This window comes from Gymnoscopelus braueri (assembly GCF_963280865.1).
Source record: "Gymnoscopelus braueri genome assembly, chromosome: 17".
Lineage (NCBI taxonomy): Eukaryota > Metazoa > Chordata > Actinopteri > Myctophiformes > Myctophidae > Gymnoscopelus > Gymnoscopelus braueri.
The window spans coordinates 25170249-25188823 of NC_137617.1; the positions used below are offsets into that span (position 1 = coordinate 25170249).

The 18575-nt window shown below is 39.6% G+C and overlaps 2 protein-coding genes across 2 annotated transcripts; both read right to left on the bottom strand.

The window, feature by feature from the left end:
- Nucleotides 1-399: 399 nt before the first annotated feature.
- Nucleotides 400-9948, bottom strand: LOC308104167 (C-type lectin domain family 12 member B-like). The gene is made up of 8 exons (XM_080454497.1): nucleotides 9852-9948; nucleotides 9229-9406; nucleotides 4124-4234; nucleotides 3726-3842; nucleotides 3558-3626; nucleotides 3100-3242; nucleotides 2458-2558; nucleotides 400-2368 (listed from the first exon to the last, which is right to left on the bottom strand). The coding sequence occupies exons 2-8, from the start codon at nucleotides 9404-9406 to the stop codon at nucleotides 2245-2247; spliced, it is 843 nt and encodes a 280-aa protein (XP_080310623.1). The 5' UTR covers nucleotides 9852-9948; the 3' UTR covers nucleotides 400-2244.
- Nucleotides 9949-12865: 2917 nt separating this feature from the next.
- Nucleotides 12866-17403, bottom strand: LOC308105058 (uncharacterized protein; the record flags this gene model as incomplete). The annotated part of the gene is made up of 7 exons (XM_080455692.1): nucleotides 12866-14487; nucleotides 14577-14677; nucleotides 15236-15378; nucleotides 15694-15762; nucleotides 15863-16033; nucleotides 16475-16489; nucleotides 17016-17403. The coding sequence occupies 7 exons, from the start codon at nucleotides 17401-17403 to the stop codon at nucleotides 14364-14366; spliced, it is 1011 nt and encodes a 336-aa protein (XP_080311818.1). The 3' UTR covers nucleotides 12866-14363.
- Nucleotides 17404-18575: the final 1172 nt, after the last annotated feature.

Below are 18575 nucleotides of genomic sequence, written 5' to 3' on the forward strand. Positions count from 1 at the left end.
TATACTTCATGTCTTCACTGAATTTTGCAGCAAAGACAGCAGTGCTTTTGCACAGGGAAGGGAACGGATCTTAAAAGAGGGTTGATCGAATAAAGTTTTCATAAATCATTTCAATGCAGGTCACTTGGAGTTAGAACCATAGGTTCTTAAGGAATGACCAACTGACTTTAGTAAAAAATATGTAAAAAAGACAAAATAAAGAAAAACTAAAATAACTCATTTATAAAGCACTATCCAGTAAGGACTCTCATTATCTCTCATTTCTCCTATTACCAAAATACAAATTAGAACACCATATAATAATAAAGGCTGCAAGAATCCCACACACACTTTTTTTTACGTGCATTTTAATCACTGCACATTGCAGACACAAAGCAATAATACACAAAAAGACCCAAATGGACTAAACTAATATGAGAAACAGCATTCACAGACACAGAGTAACAACTCTGAGAGGCCTCTATTCTTTACTTATATATGATAAATCACTATCTAAATTCTAACTGATACACATTAAAAGACTGGTTGATGTGGCTTGTGATATGACAGCAATTACATTTTTAACAGATTTCTTCAAGAACCACATTTTTAACATAAGTATTAGGGGAGAAAAGTATGTTAGTCATTGAACATTAGATGCAATAGACTCTGATACAGTATGTGTAAACTTGAGGTGTTAAATTCTGAGCCGGCAAAGTGACTGAAAAGTTCTCTCCGACTCCCTCAACAACTGCTGTAGACGTACCCTCCAGCTAATAAAGTGATTATAATTTTGAAACAGATTGTGAATATAAAAAAAGAGTTACATTTTGTTGTGTTCATAATAATGGTAATAATGTGATATTGAAGATAATAATGATAGCTAGCACTGTATGATGTTGAGTGACATCACAAATAAATGACTGAATAAATGACATTGAACATTAGATGTGACATCAGGTCACCAATCGTCTTCTATCTAACCTGGGTATTGTTTACAATTGGGTCATCAATGTGACACACTTTCTTTTTTACACAGTACATCCGTGGGTGACAATATTGTAGGCAGTGAAATGATTGTACTTAAAGAGCCATGAAACCATAGGCCGATTTTTTTGGTAGTCTGTTTTACAGTTCAAGACTACATTCTACAGCAGTGTAAATGGCAGGCTAGTAAGCAATGCAGCTGCAATTAATTAAATTAATGTGTGTTAGCTTTAGAGCCATGGATGTGCAATTGTGCAAGCATATTGTCCATGCTTGTTTTTACCCTACTGTAGTTTTTAACCGGAAATGTAAAACAAACTTCAAAATCAGCGTAGGGTTTCATCCTTTAAAAGCATTATAAAAACAAACAAACAAGCACAAAACGGTACAAATAGCATATTATAAAATAGAATAAAATAAAGCATAATTACATTTAAATGCATCTACCCAGCTGTAGATTGTGACCTGTCCAGTAAAAGGCCAGGTTTCAGTTACACAGGGTGATGTTGAATCCTCTGAGCTTTGGTGATGAGCTTGAGGACACAATGGTATTGGAGCCTGAAATGTTGTTATGAACAACATTCTCACAAACGTACAGTGGTGGATTGTAAAGAAATACATTTACTTGAGTACTGTACTTAAGTATATTTTTTGAGTATCTGTACTTTACTTGAGTATTTGTAATTTCAGACACTCATCATGACTTTCACTCCACTACATTTCAAAGACCAATATTGTACTTTTGATTCCAGTACATTTCTAGGAAAGGAAAAGTACATTATGAATTAACACTTAAGCCGTATTCTAAATATAGTGACAATAGTCGATCTACAAGCTTACAACACGTCGCATCGCAACGCGAAGTGAGCTTGTATGCTATTTTCACTATTATTTATTTTCATTAATTGATAGTAGAAAGAAAATGTATTTTCACATTTGCAATTTGCAATACTTAAGTATTTTTAAAAAGCATCTACTTTTGATTATAAGTATTTTTAAAAGCGGTTCCCCAGAGTATCTATACTTGGACTCCAGTACTGGGGTTGAGTTCTTCTCCACCACTACATATGTGTTCCTCCATTCCAAATTGATAGTTTAAACATTAACCATGCCCTTAAATAATGTATCACCACGCTAAACCACAAGGGTTGGTGGTTTGTATTAATGTGATTATGGTTGCAATAGTTTGTACTTCTGTGCAATAAAATACTTTTCTAATTTTAACTTCACAAAGCAGAACACTAAGCTGCTGTTTCATCAATGATGTTAAGAGAAACATCACTTCTCACAGATCCAGGCTTTTAGATATGAACATTCTGTATTAGTAGTAGTCGCTGTCCCGTGCCAGAATTCTGCACAGTTCTTGTTCCAGTTGTCTGTAGGATATCCACTGTCCCAGTCCCTGCAGAGTAAACAACATATTTCAACCACATCCACTCAGTCACTCACATACAGTGACTTTGACATAATTAAAATTATAAAATGTCTCACCATGTTGTCAGTGGTACTCCATTCACCCACATCCAGTTTCCCTGAGTCCGGTTCAGGCCAATCCATGATGATCCAGACACGTCCAAACTTCTGATGAATTCCTGTTGATTTGTACATGATTTAATTGAATAATTATTTCTCTAATACATTCAGGTTTCTCTATAATAACACAATTACATCACATGCATCTGTGTGGGTGATGGACACCTGGGCGCACATGCACATGCACATGCACATGCACATGCACATGCACATGCACATGCACATGCACATGCACATGCACATGCACATGCACATGCACATGCACATGCACATGCACATGCACATGCACATGCACATGCACATGCACACACAACCAAATGCACACATACTGTAAGTATACACGCACACCACAGACAGACACACACGCACGCACGCACGCACGCACGCACGCACGCACGCACGCACGCACGCACGCACGCACGCACGCACTTACGCACGCACGCACGCACGCACGCACGCACGCACGCACGCACGCACGCACGCACGCACGCACGCACACACACACACACACACACACACACACACACACACACACACACACACACACACACACACACACACACACACACACACACACCCTTTGCACCGAGATACACTAACCTGTTCTTCTTCACTGTTAATGACCACCAGATCTGCTCTCGTCTGCAGACATTCTGCTCTACTTGTCTCCCAGGTTTTACTTTCAGTAAATCTGTAATAACAGCTGCATCCAAACTTCTTCCATCCACTGGGACACACCTTGACTAAACATCAAACAGGACTTTTACTGATGGATTTCCAATGCATTGATTGTCATTTGGTGCATATGCTAATGGCAATGGCCGTGTGCAAATTCAGATCAATTGCTCCTGCCATTGAGGAGAACCGGGCAGGACAGACAAATCCTGTCCACAGAGGTTTCCTTAATTATATGTAAGATATTTCAGAAAACTTGAATTTTATGATGAGGGCATTGGAGTTTACAATTTTGTTTTACCCACTATCACCAACAATAATTAAAATATAAATAATAATACACAGATTAATATTCCTCCATAAAGATTTGTAACGTTTCTCACCTGCTTGATCTCTCTCGAGGATCAAGTTGCTATATCTAGTCTCAGTGGTCTGTAATGTGTTCTCAATCGCTGAATTATTTGCAAAAGACCAAAAAAAATATGATTAGCACAGTTGTTGCTACTGATCATGATGATGTCAACTTTTCATAAAAGTTTGTAATTTCTCACCTGCTTTCTCTCCCCTCAGATTGTTTACTTCTATTTCTAATTGTTGATTCCCCAGGGTCAGGTTTACGTACTTGGTCTGTAAGTTGTTGTAGTTGTTCTGTAACTTGCCTGAATTACCTTGTTTAAAAGAAAATGTGATGATAAACAAACAAACAAACAAACAAACAAACAAACAGACAAACAACGCACGCACGCACGCACGCACGCACGCACGCACGCACGCACGCACGCACGCACGCACGCACGCACGCACACACGGACGGACGCACACACACAAGTGTGTTTTTATGTGAATAGTCTCAACATGTACGTATAATGAAGTACTAATAGAGCACATACACACTATCAAAAGTGAAGAATGGTAGGGTTCTTGTGACCTTTGACCACCTGATACTCACAGTCCATGGCCATGTCTGTGGTCCTCACTACTAGTAGAACACACAGCAGTGAGAGACACACTGCAGCCGCTATGATGATGTGTCTGTGGACGATGAGCTCTCTCTGGACAACTGGATGATATATTAGTGCAATAGAATATGATCATTATCAATGCTTCCTTTCTATAATAATAATAATAAATATAGCTGCAAGCAGCAATAAGCGGTTTCGAGGGATAAGGCAGAGGCAGGAAGAGGCAGGCAGAGAGAGAGAGAGAGCGAGAGAGAGAGAGAGAGAGAGAAAGAGAGGCAGTTAGGGAGAGAGGGAGGGAGGGAGAGAGAGAGAGAGAGAGAGAGAGAGAGAGAGAGAGAGGCAGAAAGAGAGAGAAGAAGTGGACATGCATTCATTAACATAGTCATGATTTTGGTTCAGTAAATTATATTTGGACTGGTTAAATTGGGGTTTGAACCAGGGACCTACAGACTGACAGGTAGACAGACTGAGCCATTGGATAGACAGAATTGGATTTCATGTGTGGTAATGTATCATACAGCATGGATTGCTTATTATAAAGGATAATTCCTTTAACAGGTCTGTTCATGAAAGTCCTTGCGGTCTTGTTTCCAATGAGGGCCTGTGAGCAGTTTGGGGTTAAGAGTCTTTCTCAGGGACAAATTTCATTTCATTGACATATTTGCTGGTCTGGCCTGGAATCGTACCTGGGGCAACCAGGGCCTCTGGCTCCCTAGGCACTCACTAACCACTCAGCTATGGCCGCCCCTATATATTATTATATATATTATATATAAGCTCATAACGCGTCACATTGTAGATCGGCTGTATGTGGTTACTGTAGGTGTTGTATTAATAATTAAATCTGCAAAGTAACAATAACTAAAGCTATCATATGCTGTAATTGTAGTAGAGTAGAAGTGACAAAAATGGAAAGTAAAGTAAAAGTACCTCAAAATGGTACTGTGCATTGTAAGCATTTGTACTATACTTGAGTAAATGTACATAGTTACTTTTCAGCACCATTGAGGAGCCAATGACTGACAGGCTAGGTATCACCAGGTGCACTGATTGCTAGAGTGCAGAGGGACATGGGTTGATATTAATGGTCTTAACTCAAAATGTATATATCACACAGCTTAAATGTTTTGATTAAATCGGAGTGTGATGTAAAGAAAGTCTGTAGTGTAAAGGTTGCAAGTTCATCAAATGTCAATGTATATTGTTTATTGTATCAGGGTAGCTCAGTTGGAAGAGCTATTGACTCTGAACCGCAAGGTCATGGGCTCGAATCCTGGCAAAAGCAACACAACATATGAGTAATTTGGTTCCTTGGTTTATAGAGCATTGTTACAGGTATAGACTCATTTGTTTGTTAATGTTGCTACCCTTTAAATGGCCATGGCCAATAACGTGGCATTGGGCGCTTAAAGTTAAATATTTAGAAAACTACACATTATTTCAAAGAAAAAGCCACCAGGCCACTAATGAGTTGTGACAGTTGTGATTGGTGATGAGTGAGAGCAGGTGAGAGGGGTGGATCCAATCCATGGGAATAGGGGGAAGATTGCTAACTAGCTGACTCTTAAAGCGCTTAAAGTTAAATATAAAAAAACTACACATTATTTCAAAGAAAAAGCCACCAGGCCACTAATGAGTTGTGACAGGTATGATTGGTGATGAGTGAGAGCAGGTGAGAGGGGTGGATCCAATCCATGGGAATAGATCCACACAGCGTAGTGTCATCAGTGGGTTGTACCTAGGGGGGCGGAGTTGCACTCGGGGGAAAACACAGATTTCCCCCAGCTGGTATTAATCTGAGTTCCCAGAAGTTTTCGCCAGCTCTGACGAGGAACTTCTGGGCCAGAGCCCTGGTATTTGTGGGCGGGATGTAGCTTACGCTCAGAATCTGAGCGGACACGCCTCTTACCGGTCTGAGAGCTGTGCAACTCGTCTAAAAAGTCCGACGAGAGGCAAACAGCAGTACACAACAATGGCGACCGCAATTTCTCAAGGGGAAATTGCTTCCCGTCGATCCTATTTAGATGCAACACCCACTGCATGTGGATCCCGCCCCCTTTTCTTCATTGGCTGTTGATTTGAATCACAACGCAGTGGCCGCACCCCTGCTGTCCAAGCTCCGACGCAAAGCCTCCCAGACTAAGCTGGTATAGACAGTGGGATGTGGGGTTTTCAAACTCATATGCTGTAAAAGTATACTGATCTAAAAGCAGGCATCATGGCTTGCCAGATCGCAGGCACAGAACCTTGTTGCCACTCGACAAGGAATGCTACATTAGCAAATTAAACAAGAGTCCGATTGGAATGTTGTCCTGACTGAACAGAGGATCCAACACAATACAATGGCCCGAGGTTATCGGATTTAATCACCTGGTAAGAGACACTATTACATTTTCTATAGATATGATCAATTAAACTTAAATCATAATATCAAAAAGCAAAAGCCATTAATTCATCAATGATGTTTATAGAACACGTTTTAGTGAATTCCAAGTACAGGAGACATCGACGCCATTACAGTTTGGAAACGCAACATGCAGCGATTTACACACAAAACATGCCAAACCCTAGACTATCCTCGTTTAAAAACCTACAGAAAACACAATTGTTAATCTGGCAATGAACACGGAGCTAAAGCAGTGTGTAAATCCTGCATGAAATTAAATGACGCACTTCGCCAAATGGTAATGGTGTCGGTACGTGTCTCTAAACTGTACATCAAATTCAATTCACTATAAACATTATTGATGACTTAATGGCTGTTGGGTTTTGATATTATGGTAAGTTTAATTGATCATATCTTGTAATAGTGTCTCTACCAGGCGATTAAACACGGTGCATATGTAAACATGTTTTGTAACAAGGAGCGAGACAAGAGGTAACCAGAAGACTCGCACCAAAACACGCTCGCCCCCATTTTTCTCACCGACCAGCGGTTCTTGTATTCTTGTATTTGTTTTACGGTTTGAAATAAGTTCAGGGTTAGGCATAGTTCTACTGAGGTTCAGTTTAGGAATAAGGTTATGTTTAGCAGTTTCGGCATAGTTTTACTGAGTTTAGGAATACCAGGTGAATACCGGCGGGTTTGCCCCGGGGCGACTGTTTTGGGGTGAGTGTTTTGATATTCAGACGGAGCTGGAAAGAGGGAAACAGATCTCCGGTCTCAGTGGTGCTTGTGCTGAAACTTGACTAATGCAATAAGATATAAGGATAATCTGATAAACCACATGAACCCCAGTTTACGTATTCTGGGGGGAACATAAACCAAACATTGCCAATCTAGCTCACAGTTACAACGCGTCGCGTTCCGACGTGCTGTGAGCTCATAGATTGTCAATGTTTGGTCTTTTTAGTCACATATATCTTAATAATAAGTCAACTTTTCCAAGGGCGAGTGGACGATTGTGTTCCAGCTGTCCTTCTGATGGATTTTTCTTGGCTGACAATGTCTCTATCGTCCATAATATAGCTCTGAAAGTGATCCAAACGATTGTGTATGATGTAACTCTATGAGGCAAATCGTTCTGTTTTCCCCTGGGACAAAATCGAATGGCCGTTCCTGGGCGTTCCCGTCTATCTCCGTGTGTATCTATTGGGGGAAGGTTGCTGACTAGCTGACTCTTTTCTACACCCACCCTCACTAACCTTCACCTCAGTAAAACAACGACCTAACCTCAAGAAACACTATTTGTAAAATGAAGAATTCGCAATGATGATCACTTCAACACATTGTTGGGGACAGGGATCGAACCAGTGATCTATGGATTCACAGGCTGCCTCTCTTCTCATTGAGCTAGAGATATGGCCTCCATGATGGTGTCTGTTGATATATCTAAACTGTAATGAGTGGGATTTGAACCGGGGACCTTTGGAACATGAGGCTATTCTTTATTGATTGAGCTATTCAATCCACAGCCTCATACTGTGAGAAAGGAAAATCCAACAAAACAAAACAAAAGGGCGAATGAAAATAACTACTTTCAAATAAGCATTTCATGTTATCTTTAACAATTGCACATGTATTCATTGATACAGTCATGTTGTGTGCAATGCAATTATAATGAAGTCTACATGAGGTGAGAATCGAACCGGCGACCCTGTGGTTTCAAGGCAGATGATTAAGCGATAAAGCTATTGGACCAACAGACCTGAACATGTGAAAAAGGTGCTCAAACATTTGACACAGTTTCACGCAAATTGCTCAGAAATGTTTTTCAAACTGCTCAATATGGCGTAAAATCTGAGGGCGGAGTTCACTGGTCAAAGTGATAGATGTGTTCCTCATGAGTCAAGGCACATGTGTAAGCAAGTTTCACGGCTGTCGGCCAAACGAGGCATGACTTTTGCCTGTTTAAAGTTTGCATGTTCAAAAAATTGCTATAGCGCCCCCCTTTGACCAATTGGAGTAAGATTGGTTTCAGTGATACTTGGAATGACCCTCTACATTATTGCAAAGTTTCAAACAAATGTGAGTCTGCATGTATGTGTTAGGGGCAGACGAATAATTTTCATAAAACTGCAATATTCATTGGCTCTTAAAAGCTACATTTTTTAACTTACAAACTTTTCATGAATTGAGATTTTAGATATTGGTCCAAAGTTCATGTGTAAAAAGTTTCGTGCAGATTGCTCAATGATCCCAGGAGGAGATAGATTTTGACTGTTTTTCATATAATTCAAAATGGTGGGAAATCTAAAGGTCAGAGGTCAAAAGTCATGCGTATGAAAGTTGTTAGGCATGAGGAGACGCATGTGTGTATCGAAGTTTCATGGCTGTAGGTCAAACAGGGCATGAGTTGTACCTGTTCAAAGTCAATTGAGTGAAATAGCGCCACCCTTTGGCCGATAGTTGTGAGTTTAGTTTCTTAGCCGTTTGGCATAGCCCTCTACCATATTGCTGAGTTTCGTAAAACGCGACCACACGGTTGGGCCAGAACTGAAAAAACGGCGGAAGAAGAACGCCAAGGGTTTCAATAAGGCTTCGAGCCTGATAGGCCTCGAAACCTTAATAATAATAATAATAATAATAATAATAATGCTCTAGTAATGATGTGAAAAGTGAGAGAAAGGCTGTAAGTTTATTACTGTGTACCTAGATCTCGTGTAGCCTCCTGTGATCCGGAGCCTTGGTCTCTGAGACCGCCAGCTCCTTCATCGATGTGCACAACGTTATCCTCCTCTCCTTTCTCCTCCTGCCTCTCCTCCCTGACTCCTCTATCGTACCTCACCCTCTTTGATCTGACTTTCTTGCCAGAAATATCTGTAGACATCTTAATGAATGACACAAAAAAGGAAGTAATTAATTACTACTGTAAATGTAATAATGAATAAGAATAATATATTTAATTTGTATTGTACTTCATTCACAGGGAATCTCAGAGTGCTATTGTTAAAGACATAATAATCAATTGTAGAAGGTTAAAAACAGGCAAAAAAAATTAAGCACAAAAGGCCTTCCAAAATAAAAAGGTTTTTAGGTCTGTTTTAAAAGAGTCCAGGGTCTACTGTGCCCTTAAATCGCTGAAGGCTGTTCCACAAGTGCGGTGCTGCCGAGCAGAAGGGCCAGTGACTCCAGGAAACAACACTGATGATGTGTCCAAGTTTGTGCATCAGTTGATGTTTTATTAGCAAATGTACATACTGTATATTATGCACTACAGCACGTGATTAAGAAAAATGTAATATATTTTAAAAAAATGTTTAAATATTACTTACATTGTCCAGTGTCTGTTTTGGCCTACATTGAGCCTCACTGTTGGAGAAGCGCCTGTGAGCTGCTGTCTGTTATAATCTCACTTTAACACTGTCGAACCCAAGCAAGTGATTTCCGACACTCTTGTGAGCGTACATGCATGCATGTGCACAAAAAAACCACAGTGCAGAATAACCAATAGACGTACGTGTTAACTTGAGGTGATACATTCTAGGCGGGAAATTATTTTCCAGGAAATGGTCAACAAAAAAAAAGAAAGTCCCTTGTTGTTGTTGTTACAGTGGATTCAAGCTCTTGATAATACTTTACATTGGTTACATACAGTACTGTATATATGAAGCTGATGTTCTATATGGGCATGTCATATTCATGGGTTATGAACAGCCCTTAAAACTGGACCCAAGCCCAGATGAACACAGTCAACCCAGTTAAAAGTGTATATCATTTATTTATTGTACCTTTTAATTGAAACTTGAATAATGCCTTTTTGAAGAAAGTTTAATAAATAATCAGGAGGGGCGAAATCCCTAATTGCACTGACCATTACATTTGTTTGTAAAAAAAAGAAAGAAAAAATAACACAATATGTTCTTAAAGAATCAGTACCCACCACTGACTTTATTATTAAGCAGTGGGCTAGATGACCCTAAATGTAAGCATTGGGCTTTTTGTTTTAACTAATTTATGAAGCACTACTCAATGAGCACCCTCATTATCTCTCAATATTCATATTACCAAAGTACAAAGTATAACACTAATAATATAGCTGTTATAAAACAATGAAGTAGTCTGCAAGGAAGCCATACATTATCAATATTACAACAGTAAGCACATACTGTAATGTTATTATTTTACGTGCATGAAGTCTTACACCATTTTCATCACTGCACTTTGCAGATGCAAAGCAATAATACTTAAAAAGACTCAAATAGACTAAACTAATATGAATAACAGCATCCAAAGATGCAGAGCAACAAGTCTGAGGCCTTCTCACTGTTCTCAGTGTCTGTCCTGTAACAGAAAGTACAGATGTGCAGTGACTGAGATAGATAAAAACAAGACTGTAATGTTTGACTTTAAAATATAAAAAAAGGAATGATACTGAACCGGCGAGGATACTTGTTGAGTTTTATACAGCAAGGAATTCTGAATGAAATAATCTTTTGCTGCTGCAAGAAAGACAATGCGTTGTTTTTGTGCGATAAAGCATTTTTCAACTTTGAAACTGAGAAATCACATTGACAACGATTCACAAGAAGGAAATCCACAAACACCTACTCACTCACTCTCTCTCTCTCACACACACACACACACATACATACATAAACACACACACACACACACACACACACACACACACACACACACACACACACACACACACACACACACACACACACACACACACACACACACACACACACACACACACACACACACACACACACACACACACACACACAATCAGGACGTTCAGGGTTTTGGCAGCTGGGGGAAGGTTCTGAACATAGCAGATCTACAAGCTTACAAGTTACAACTCTAAATGTTTATATCAATACATTTATTAGCTATTAACACATCTATTTTCACCAAATGTTCGCCTATTTTCAACAATTGTTCTACTATTTTTGCCAAATGTTACCCTATTATGACATGCACCAGCAAGTCTTGTATGCTTGTGAACCTACCTGTACATGTATGTTTGTACAGAATAACCAATAGACCAGGGGTCTTCAACATTTTTCAGGGCCAAGGACCCCTGAGCTGAGAGAGAGAAGCAGGGACCCTCCACTACTAATACTAATACTTCAGTACATAATAAAATTGTGTTGCAGATTAAACCTTTTCATAGATTTCATAGATAGCTTCATTGACTATCATCAGTGTTTTGTAAATGTATGTTTTTCTTTTATTTCAGACATTCAACCACTTAAACCCTAAATACGCAGTAAACTTGACCTTTGTACTTGGTTTGCGTCTTTTTCCCTCTACACCAAACCTCTTTTCTGAAAATAGCAGATCTGCAAGCTCTGCAATAGCCGAGCTTCTAGATCGGCTATTTTTGGCTGTTGTTCCTCGGAATAGGGATAATGGGGTTCAAGTGGTTAATGTAAAGGAAAAGTTCTTATCACACAAAGATGTGGCGGCCCCCCTGTAGTAACTCTGAGGACCCCCTAGGGGTCAGGGACCCCCTGTTGACGACCCCTGCAATAGACTCTGATATGTGTAAACTTGAGGTGTTACATTCTGAGCGGGCAAAGTGACTGAAAAGTTCTCTCCGACTCCCTCAACAACTGCTGTAGACGTACCCTCCAGCTAATAAAGTGATTATAATTTTGAAACAGATTGTGAATATAAAAAAAGAGTTACATTTTGTTGTGTTCATAATAATGGTAATAATGTGATATTGAAGATAATAATGATAGCTAGCACTGTATGATGTTGAGTGACATCACAAATAAATGACTGAGAACACCAGTTTGTGGTCAGTAACACCTCGCTTAGGCTTTGTCTCAACACAGGATGTAGGTAAAAACACAGCTCCTCTCTTCCTGTTTGCTATTATACTTCATGTCTTCACTGAATTTTGCAGCAAAGACGGCAGTGCTTTTGCACAGGGAAGGAAGGGAATGGATCTTAAAAGAGTTTTGATCGAATAAAGTTTTCATAAATCATTTCAATGCAGGTCACTTGGAGTTAGAACCATAGGTTCTTAAGGAATGACCAACTGACTTTAGTAAAAATATGTAAAAAAGACAAAATAAAGAAAAACTAAAATAACTCATTTATAAAGCACTCTCATTATCTCTCATTTCTCCTATTACCAAAATACAAATTATAACACCATATAATAATAAAGGCTAAAAGAATCCCACACACACTTTTTTTACGTGCATTTTAATCACTGCACATTGCAGACACAAAGCAATAATACACAAAAAGACCCAAATGGACTAAACTAATATGAGAAACAGCATTCACAGACACAGAGTAACAACTCTGAGAGGCCTCTATTCTTTACTTCTATATGATAAATCACTATCTAAATTCTAACTGATAGACACTAAAAGACTGGTTGATGTGGCTTGTGATATGACAGCAATTACATTTTTAATCTAACAGCATTAACAGATTTCTTCAAGAACCACATGTTTAACATAAGTATTAGGGGAGAAAAGTATGTTAGTCATTGAACATTAGATGAGACATCAGGTCACCAATCGTCCTCCATCTAACCTGGGTATTGTTTACAACAAGTCATCAATGTGACACACTTTTTCTTTACACAGTACATCCATGGGTGTCAACATTGTAGGCAGTGAAATGATTGTACGTAAAGAGCCATGAAACCATAGGCCGATTCTTTTTGGTAGTCTGTTTTACAGTTCAAGACTACATTCTACAGCAGTGTAAATGGCAGGCTAGTAAGCAATGCATCTGCAATTAATTAAATTAATGATGTGTTAGCTTTAGAGCCATGGATGTGCAATTGTGCAAGCATATTGTCCATGCTTGTTTTTACCCTACTGTAGTTTTTAACCGGAAATGTAAAACAAACTTCAAAATCAGCATAGGGTCTCATCCTTTAAAATCATTATAAAAACAAACAAACAAGCACAAAACGGTACAAATAGCATGTTATAAAATAGAATAAAAGAAAGCATAATTACATTTAAATGCATCTACCCAGCTGTAGATTGTGACCTGTCCAGTAAAAGGCCAGGTTTCAGTTAAACAGGGCGATGTTGAATCCTCTGAGCTTTGGTGATGAGCTTGAGGACACATTGGTATTGGAGCCTGAAATGTTGTTATGAACAACATTCTCACAAACGTGGACTGTAAAGAAATACATTTACTTGAGTACTGTACTTAAGTATATTTTTTGAGTATCTGTACTTTACTTGAGTATTTGTAATTTCAGACACTCATCATGACTTTCACTCCACTACATTTCAAAGACCAATATTGTACTTTTGATTCCAGTACATTTCTAGGAAAGGAAAAGTACATTATGAATTAACACTTAAGCCGTATTCTAAATATAGTGACAATAGTCGATCTACAAGCTTACAACACGTCGCATCGCAACGCGGAGTGAGCTTGTATGCTATTTTCACTATTATTTATTTTCATTAATTGATAGTAGAAAGAAAATGTATTTTCACATTTGCAATTTGCAATACTTAAGTATTTTTAAAAAGCATCTACTTTTGATTATAAGTATTTTTAAAAGCAGTTCCCCAGAGTATCTATACTTGGACTCCAGTACTGGGGTTGAGTTCTTCTCCACCACTACATATGTGTTCCTCCATTCCAAATTGATAGTTTAAACATGAACCGTGCCCTTAAATAATGTATCACCACGCTAAACCACAAGGGTTGGTGGTCTGTATTAATGTGATTATGGTTGCAATAGTTTGTACTTCTGTGCGTGCAATAAAATACTTTTCTAATTTTAACTTCACAAAGCAGAACACTAAGCTGCTGTTTCATCAATGATGTTAAGAGAAACATCACTTCTCACAGATCCAGGCTTTTAGATATGAACATTCTGTATTAGTAGTAGTCGCTGTCCCGTGCCAGAATTCTGCACAGTTCTTGTTCCAGTTGTCTGTAGGATATCCACTGTCCCAGTCCCTGCAGAGTAAACAACATATTTCAACCACATCCACTCAGTCACTCACATACAGTGACTTTGACATAATTAAAATTATAAAATGTCTCACCATGTTGTCAGTGGTACTCCATTCACCCACATCCAGTTTCCCTGAGTCCGGTTCAGACCAATCCATGATGATCCAGACACGTCCAAACTTCTGATGAATTCCTGTTGATTTGTTCATGATTTAATTGAATAATTATTTCTCTAATACATTCAGGTTTCTCTATAATAACACAATTACATCACATGCATCTGTGTGGGTGATGGACACCTGGGCGCACATGCACATGCACATGCACATGCACATGCACATGCACATGCACATGCACATGCACATGCACATGCACATGCACATGCACATGCACATGCACATGCACACACAACCAAATGCACACATACTGTAAGTATACACGCACACCACAGACAGACACGCACGCACGCACGCACGCACGCACGCACGCACGCACGCACGCACGCACGCACGCACGCACGCACGCACGCACGCACGCACGCACGCACGCACGCACGCACGCACGCACGCACGCACGCACGCACGCACGCACACACACACACACACACACACACACACACACACACACACACACACACACACACACACACACACACACACACACACACACACACACACACACACACACACACACACACACACACACACACACACACACACACACACACACACGCGCACCCAGATACACTAACCTGTTCTTCTTTACTGTTAATGACCACCAGATCTGCTCTCGTCTGCAGACATTCTGCTCTACTTGTCTCCCAGGTTTTACTTTCAGTAAATCTGTAATAACAGCTGCATCCAAACTTCTTCCATCCACTGGGACACACCTTGACTAAACATCAAACAGGACTTTTACTGATGGATTTCCAATGCATTGATTGTCATTTGGTGCATATGCTAATGGAAATGGCCGTGTGCAAATTCAGATCAATTGCTCCTGCCATTGAGGAGAACCGGGCAGGACAGACAAATCCTGTCCACAGAGGTTTCCTTAATTATATGTAAGATATTTCAGAAAACTTGAATTTTATGATGAGGGCATTGGAGTTTACAATTTTGTTTTACCCACTATCACCAACAATAATTAAAATATAAATAATAATACACAGATTAATATTCCTCCATAAAGGTTTGTAACGTTTCTCACCTGCTTGATCTCTCTCGAGGATCAAGTTGTAATATCTGGTCTCAGTGGTCTGTAATGTGTTCTCAATCGCTGAATTATTTGCAAAAGACCAAACAAAAATATGATTAGCACAGTTGTTGCTACTGATCATGATGATGTCAACTTTTCATAAAAGTTTGTAATTTCTCACCTGCTTTCTCTCCCCTCAGATTGTTTACTTCTATTTCTGATTGGCTTTTAAGGCTGCTAAAGTTGTTCTGTAATTGTTGGTAGTTCATCTCTAATTGTTGATTCCCCAGGGTCAGGTTTACATACTTGGTCTGTAAGTTGTTGTAGTTGTTCTGTAACTTGCCTGAATTACCTGTTTAAAAGAAAAGGTGATGATAAACAAACAAACAAACAAACAAACAAACAAACAAACAGACAAACAACGCACGCACGCACGCACGCACGCACGCACGCACGCACGCACGCACGCACGCACGCACGCACGCACGCGCACACACCGGCACACACACACTATCAATAATGAAGCATGGTAGGGTTGCTACTGTTCATAGTGATGCAGTATCAAACATCTGTGTATCTTTGAGAAGTGTTATTCTTTTTCACATGCATACATTTGCAGATCCAAGCAATAATATTGTACACAAAAAATGTATATATCTAAAACACGGTCACATTAAGCTTTGGGTTAGCACTGTGGTGTCCCTTGGAGCTGCAGTAGAGCTAAGAAATATCAGACAACAAAATCCCTGAGTGAGTGATGTGATAGTCTTGCCTTGTGACATGGAATACTCACAGTGCACTGCCAGGACTATGATGACACCCAGCAGTATAAGACACAGCATCCCCAGATACACACCAACAACTTTGAAAAGCCTTCTCACAGTTTTAGAGTGTCGTCCTGCAACGTACATGTACTGTATATAGGTGTACAGTAACTGAGAGAGAAAAACAAAACTAGTCTACAAGCCCTACTGGCTACACCCAGTTGGACCAGCATGCTTTAAACTGACCAACTTTCTCTCTAAAACTATATTGTTACACACCAAAAGAATGTTGTGCCACGCCATTAGTCCTGCAGCCCATTGTTCCGAAATACCATTGGTCCAACGGTGTGCATTATAACTAAGCCTAAGCCAAACCTTTACCTCAAACTAACCAAACATTTTAGGACCATTGGGCCGTCAGAATATTGGGCAGCCCCCACTGAAGGATATACAGTTTTGTCCTGCAAGAAAATCTAAATGAATCAACAAAAAAAAAAGTATAATATATATAACTCCACTTTGAAAGAGAGAAAGTACCTTTACAATGATTAACAACTTAGTCAAACTCACCCTGACTCTGTCTTCCTGCTGTGTTCCCCCTCATGACATCCTGTGGTCCAGGGGCGACATCATGACTTCTGAAATCAGCCACGCTCTCAAAGATGTCCACCACTCTCTCCTCCCTCTCTCCTCTCTCCTCCAAATGTCCACTGTCCTCAGTGTCCCCTCTCTGTCCCCTTTCTCCATCCCTGGGCCGCACCTTCTTTGTCCAGTCTTCGTCTTTGTCCAGGCTTCTGAAATCATCCACATTCTGGTAGATGTCCACCACTCTCTCCTCCCTCTCTCCCCTCTCCTCCAAATGTCCACTGTCCTCAGTGTCCCCTCTCTGTCCTCTTTCTTCATTCCTGCGTCTCACCTTCTTTGTCAAGTCTGGCATGGCATAAATATCTGTTGACATCTTACAATGACGTGAGGCTTGAAAAGCAACTATTGACTACAAATAGTATGATATATGAATCTACTGTCTTGTTGAGTTATATCAAAATATATTTCAAGGTTACCAGATAACTATAAATGTACTGGTTTAGCTAAATGTGGCCGTGTTTGTCTGTGGCTGGTTTGCCCAGAATAAAGTGATAAGGAAGTATACAAGACGGAAAACCAACACTGCTAAACAGAATATTCACACGGTTGTAGCAGCAAGGTGATGGTTCAGAACAATTTGCTGTTCATAGGAAATCACACATTAACCACGGAGTGCAGAGGAACTTTCAACAGTGACTGCAGAATACAAAAAGATACGTTTATCTGTTACAGCATCTGTCTAATGTTCTGCAAATTACATAAAATATATGACACAGCATCTTCAGACCTTCCTCATCTTGAATCATTTTCATTTTGAGCTCATTCAAGTCCACAGCACAAAGTATATAGTAAATTGCACATCCAAATAGCCGATCTACAAGCTCACAACATATTGATGTAGATCGGCTCTGTAAAATGTTTTTCAAAATAGTAAAAAATGCCAAAAAGGTTTAGGCAAGATAGGGCCCTTGGTTTAGAGGGAAATACTAGAAGGCATTGATTGATTGATGTAGTTTATTTAGTAAGACATGAGAATAGTACATGACAGTACATAACAGTACATGGAAGTACAAATTCACAATACAAGGTCTACTAAACTGGAACTCTCATTAAGCACTAAGCTTGTTTTAGATGAGAACCCTATGCACACAAATCATGATGACATATAAAAGGCAGATAGATATACACACTACTATACAGAATGTCATACAATCAGCTTTCAGGTTACTGGTATGAAGAGAGAAAAATATATATATATACAAAAGAGGAAAATGAAGGGAGGGGGGGGGTAGGGTGGGTAGGTTAAGACTTAGACAGGGGCCATTTTCGAATTGCAGCCTCCTGAAGGTGTATCTTTAGGGCATATAGAGCTCTGGGGGACCCTGATCAACTTCTGTAAGTATAAAGGGGTTAAGTGGTTAAGACCCCTGATATACAGTATTTACATCTTGGCTACCAGCATGAACTGCTACAATCTGTACCAAATATCTAATTTAGTAAATAGGAGTGTTCCCATGAATAAACATGCTGGTTTAGGAAAGTATC

Bases quoted from the DNA above. Each gene is read 5' to 3' on its own strand.
- LOC308104167 (XM_080454497.1), bottom strand. From the start codon at position 9,406: ATGTCTACAGATATTTCTGGCAAGAAAGTCAGATCAAAGAGGGTGAGG. The intron at 4,235-9,228 runs GTACACAGTAAT...TATATCATCCAG, and splicing joins GGAGGCTACACGAGATCTAG to TTGTCCAGAGAGAGCTCATC. The intron at 3,243-3,557 runs GTGAGAAACGTT...TTTGATGTTTAG, and splicing joins CCTCGAGAGAGATCAAGCAG to TCAAGGTGTGTCCCAGTGGA.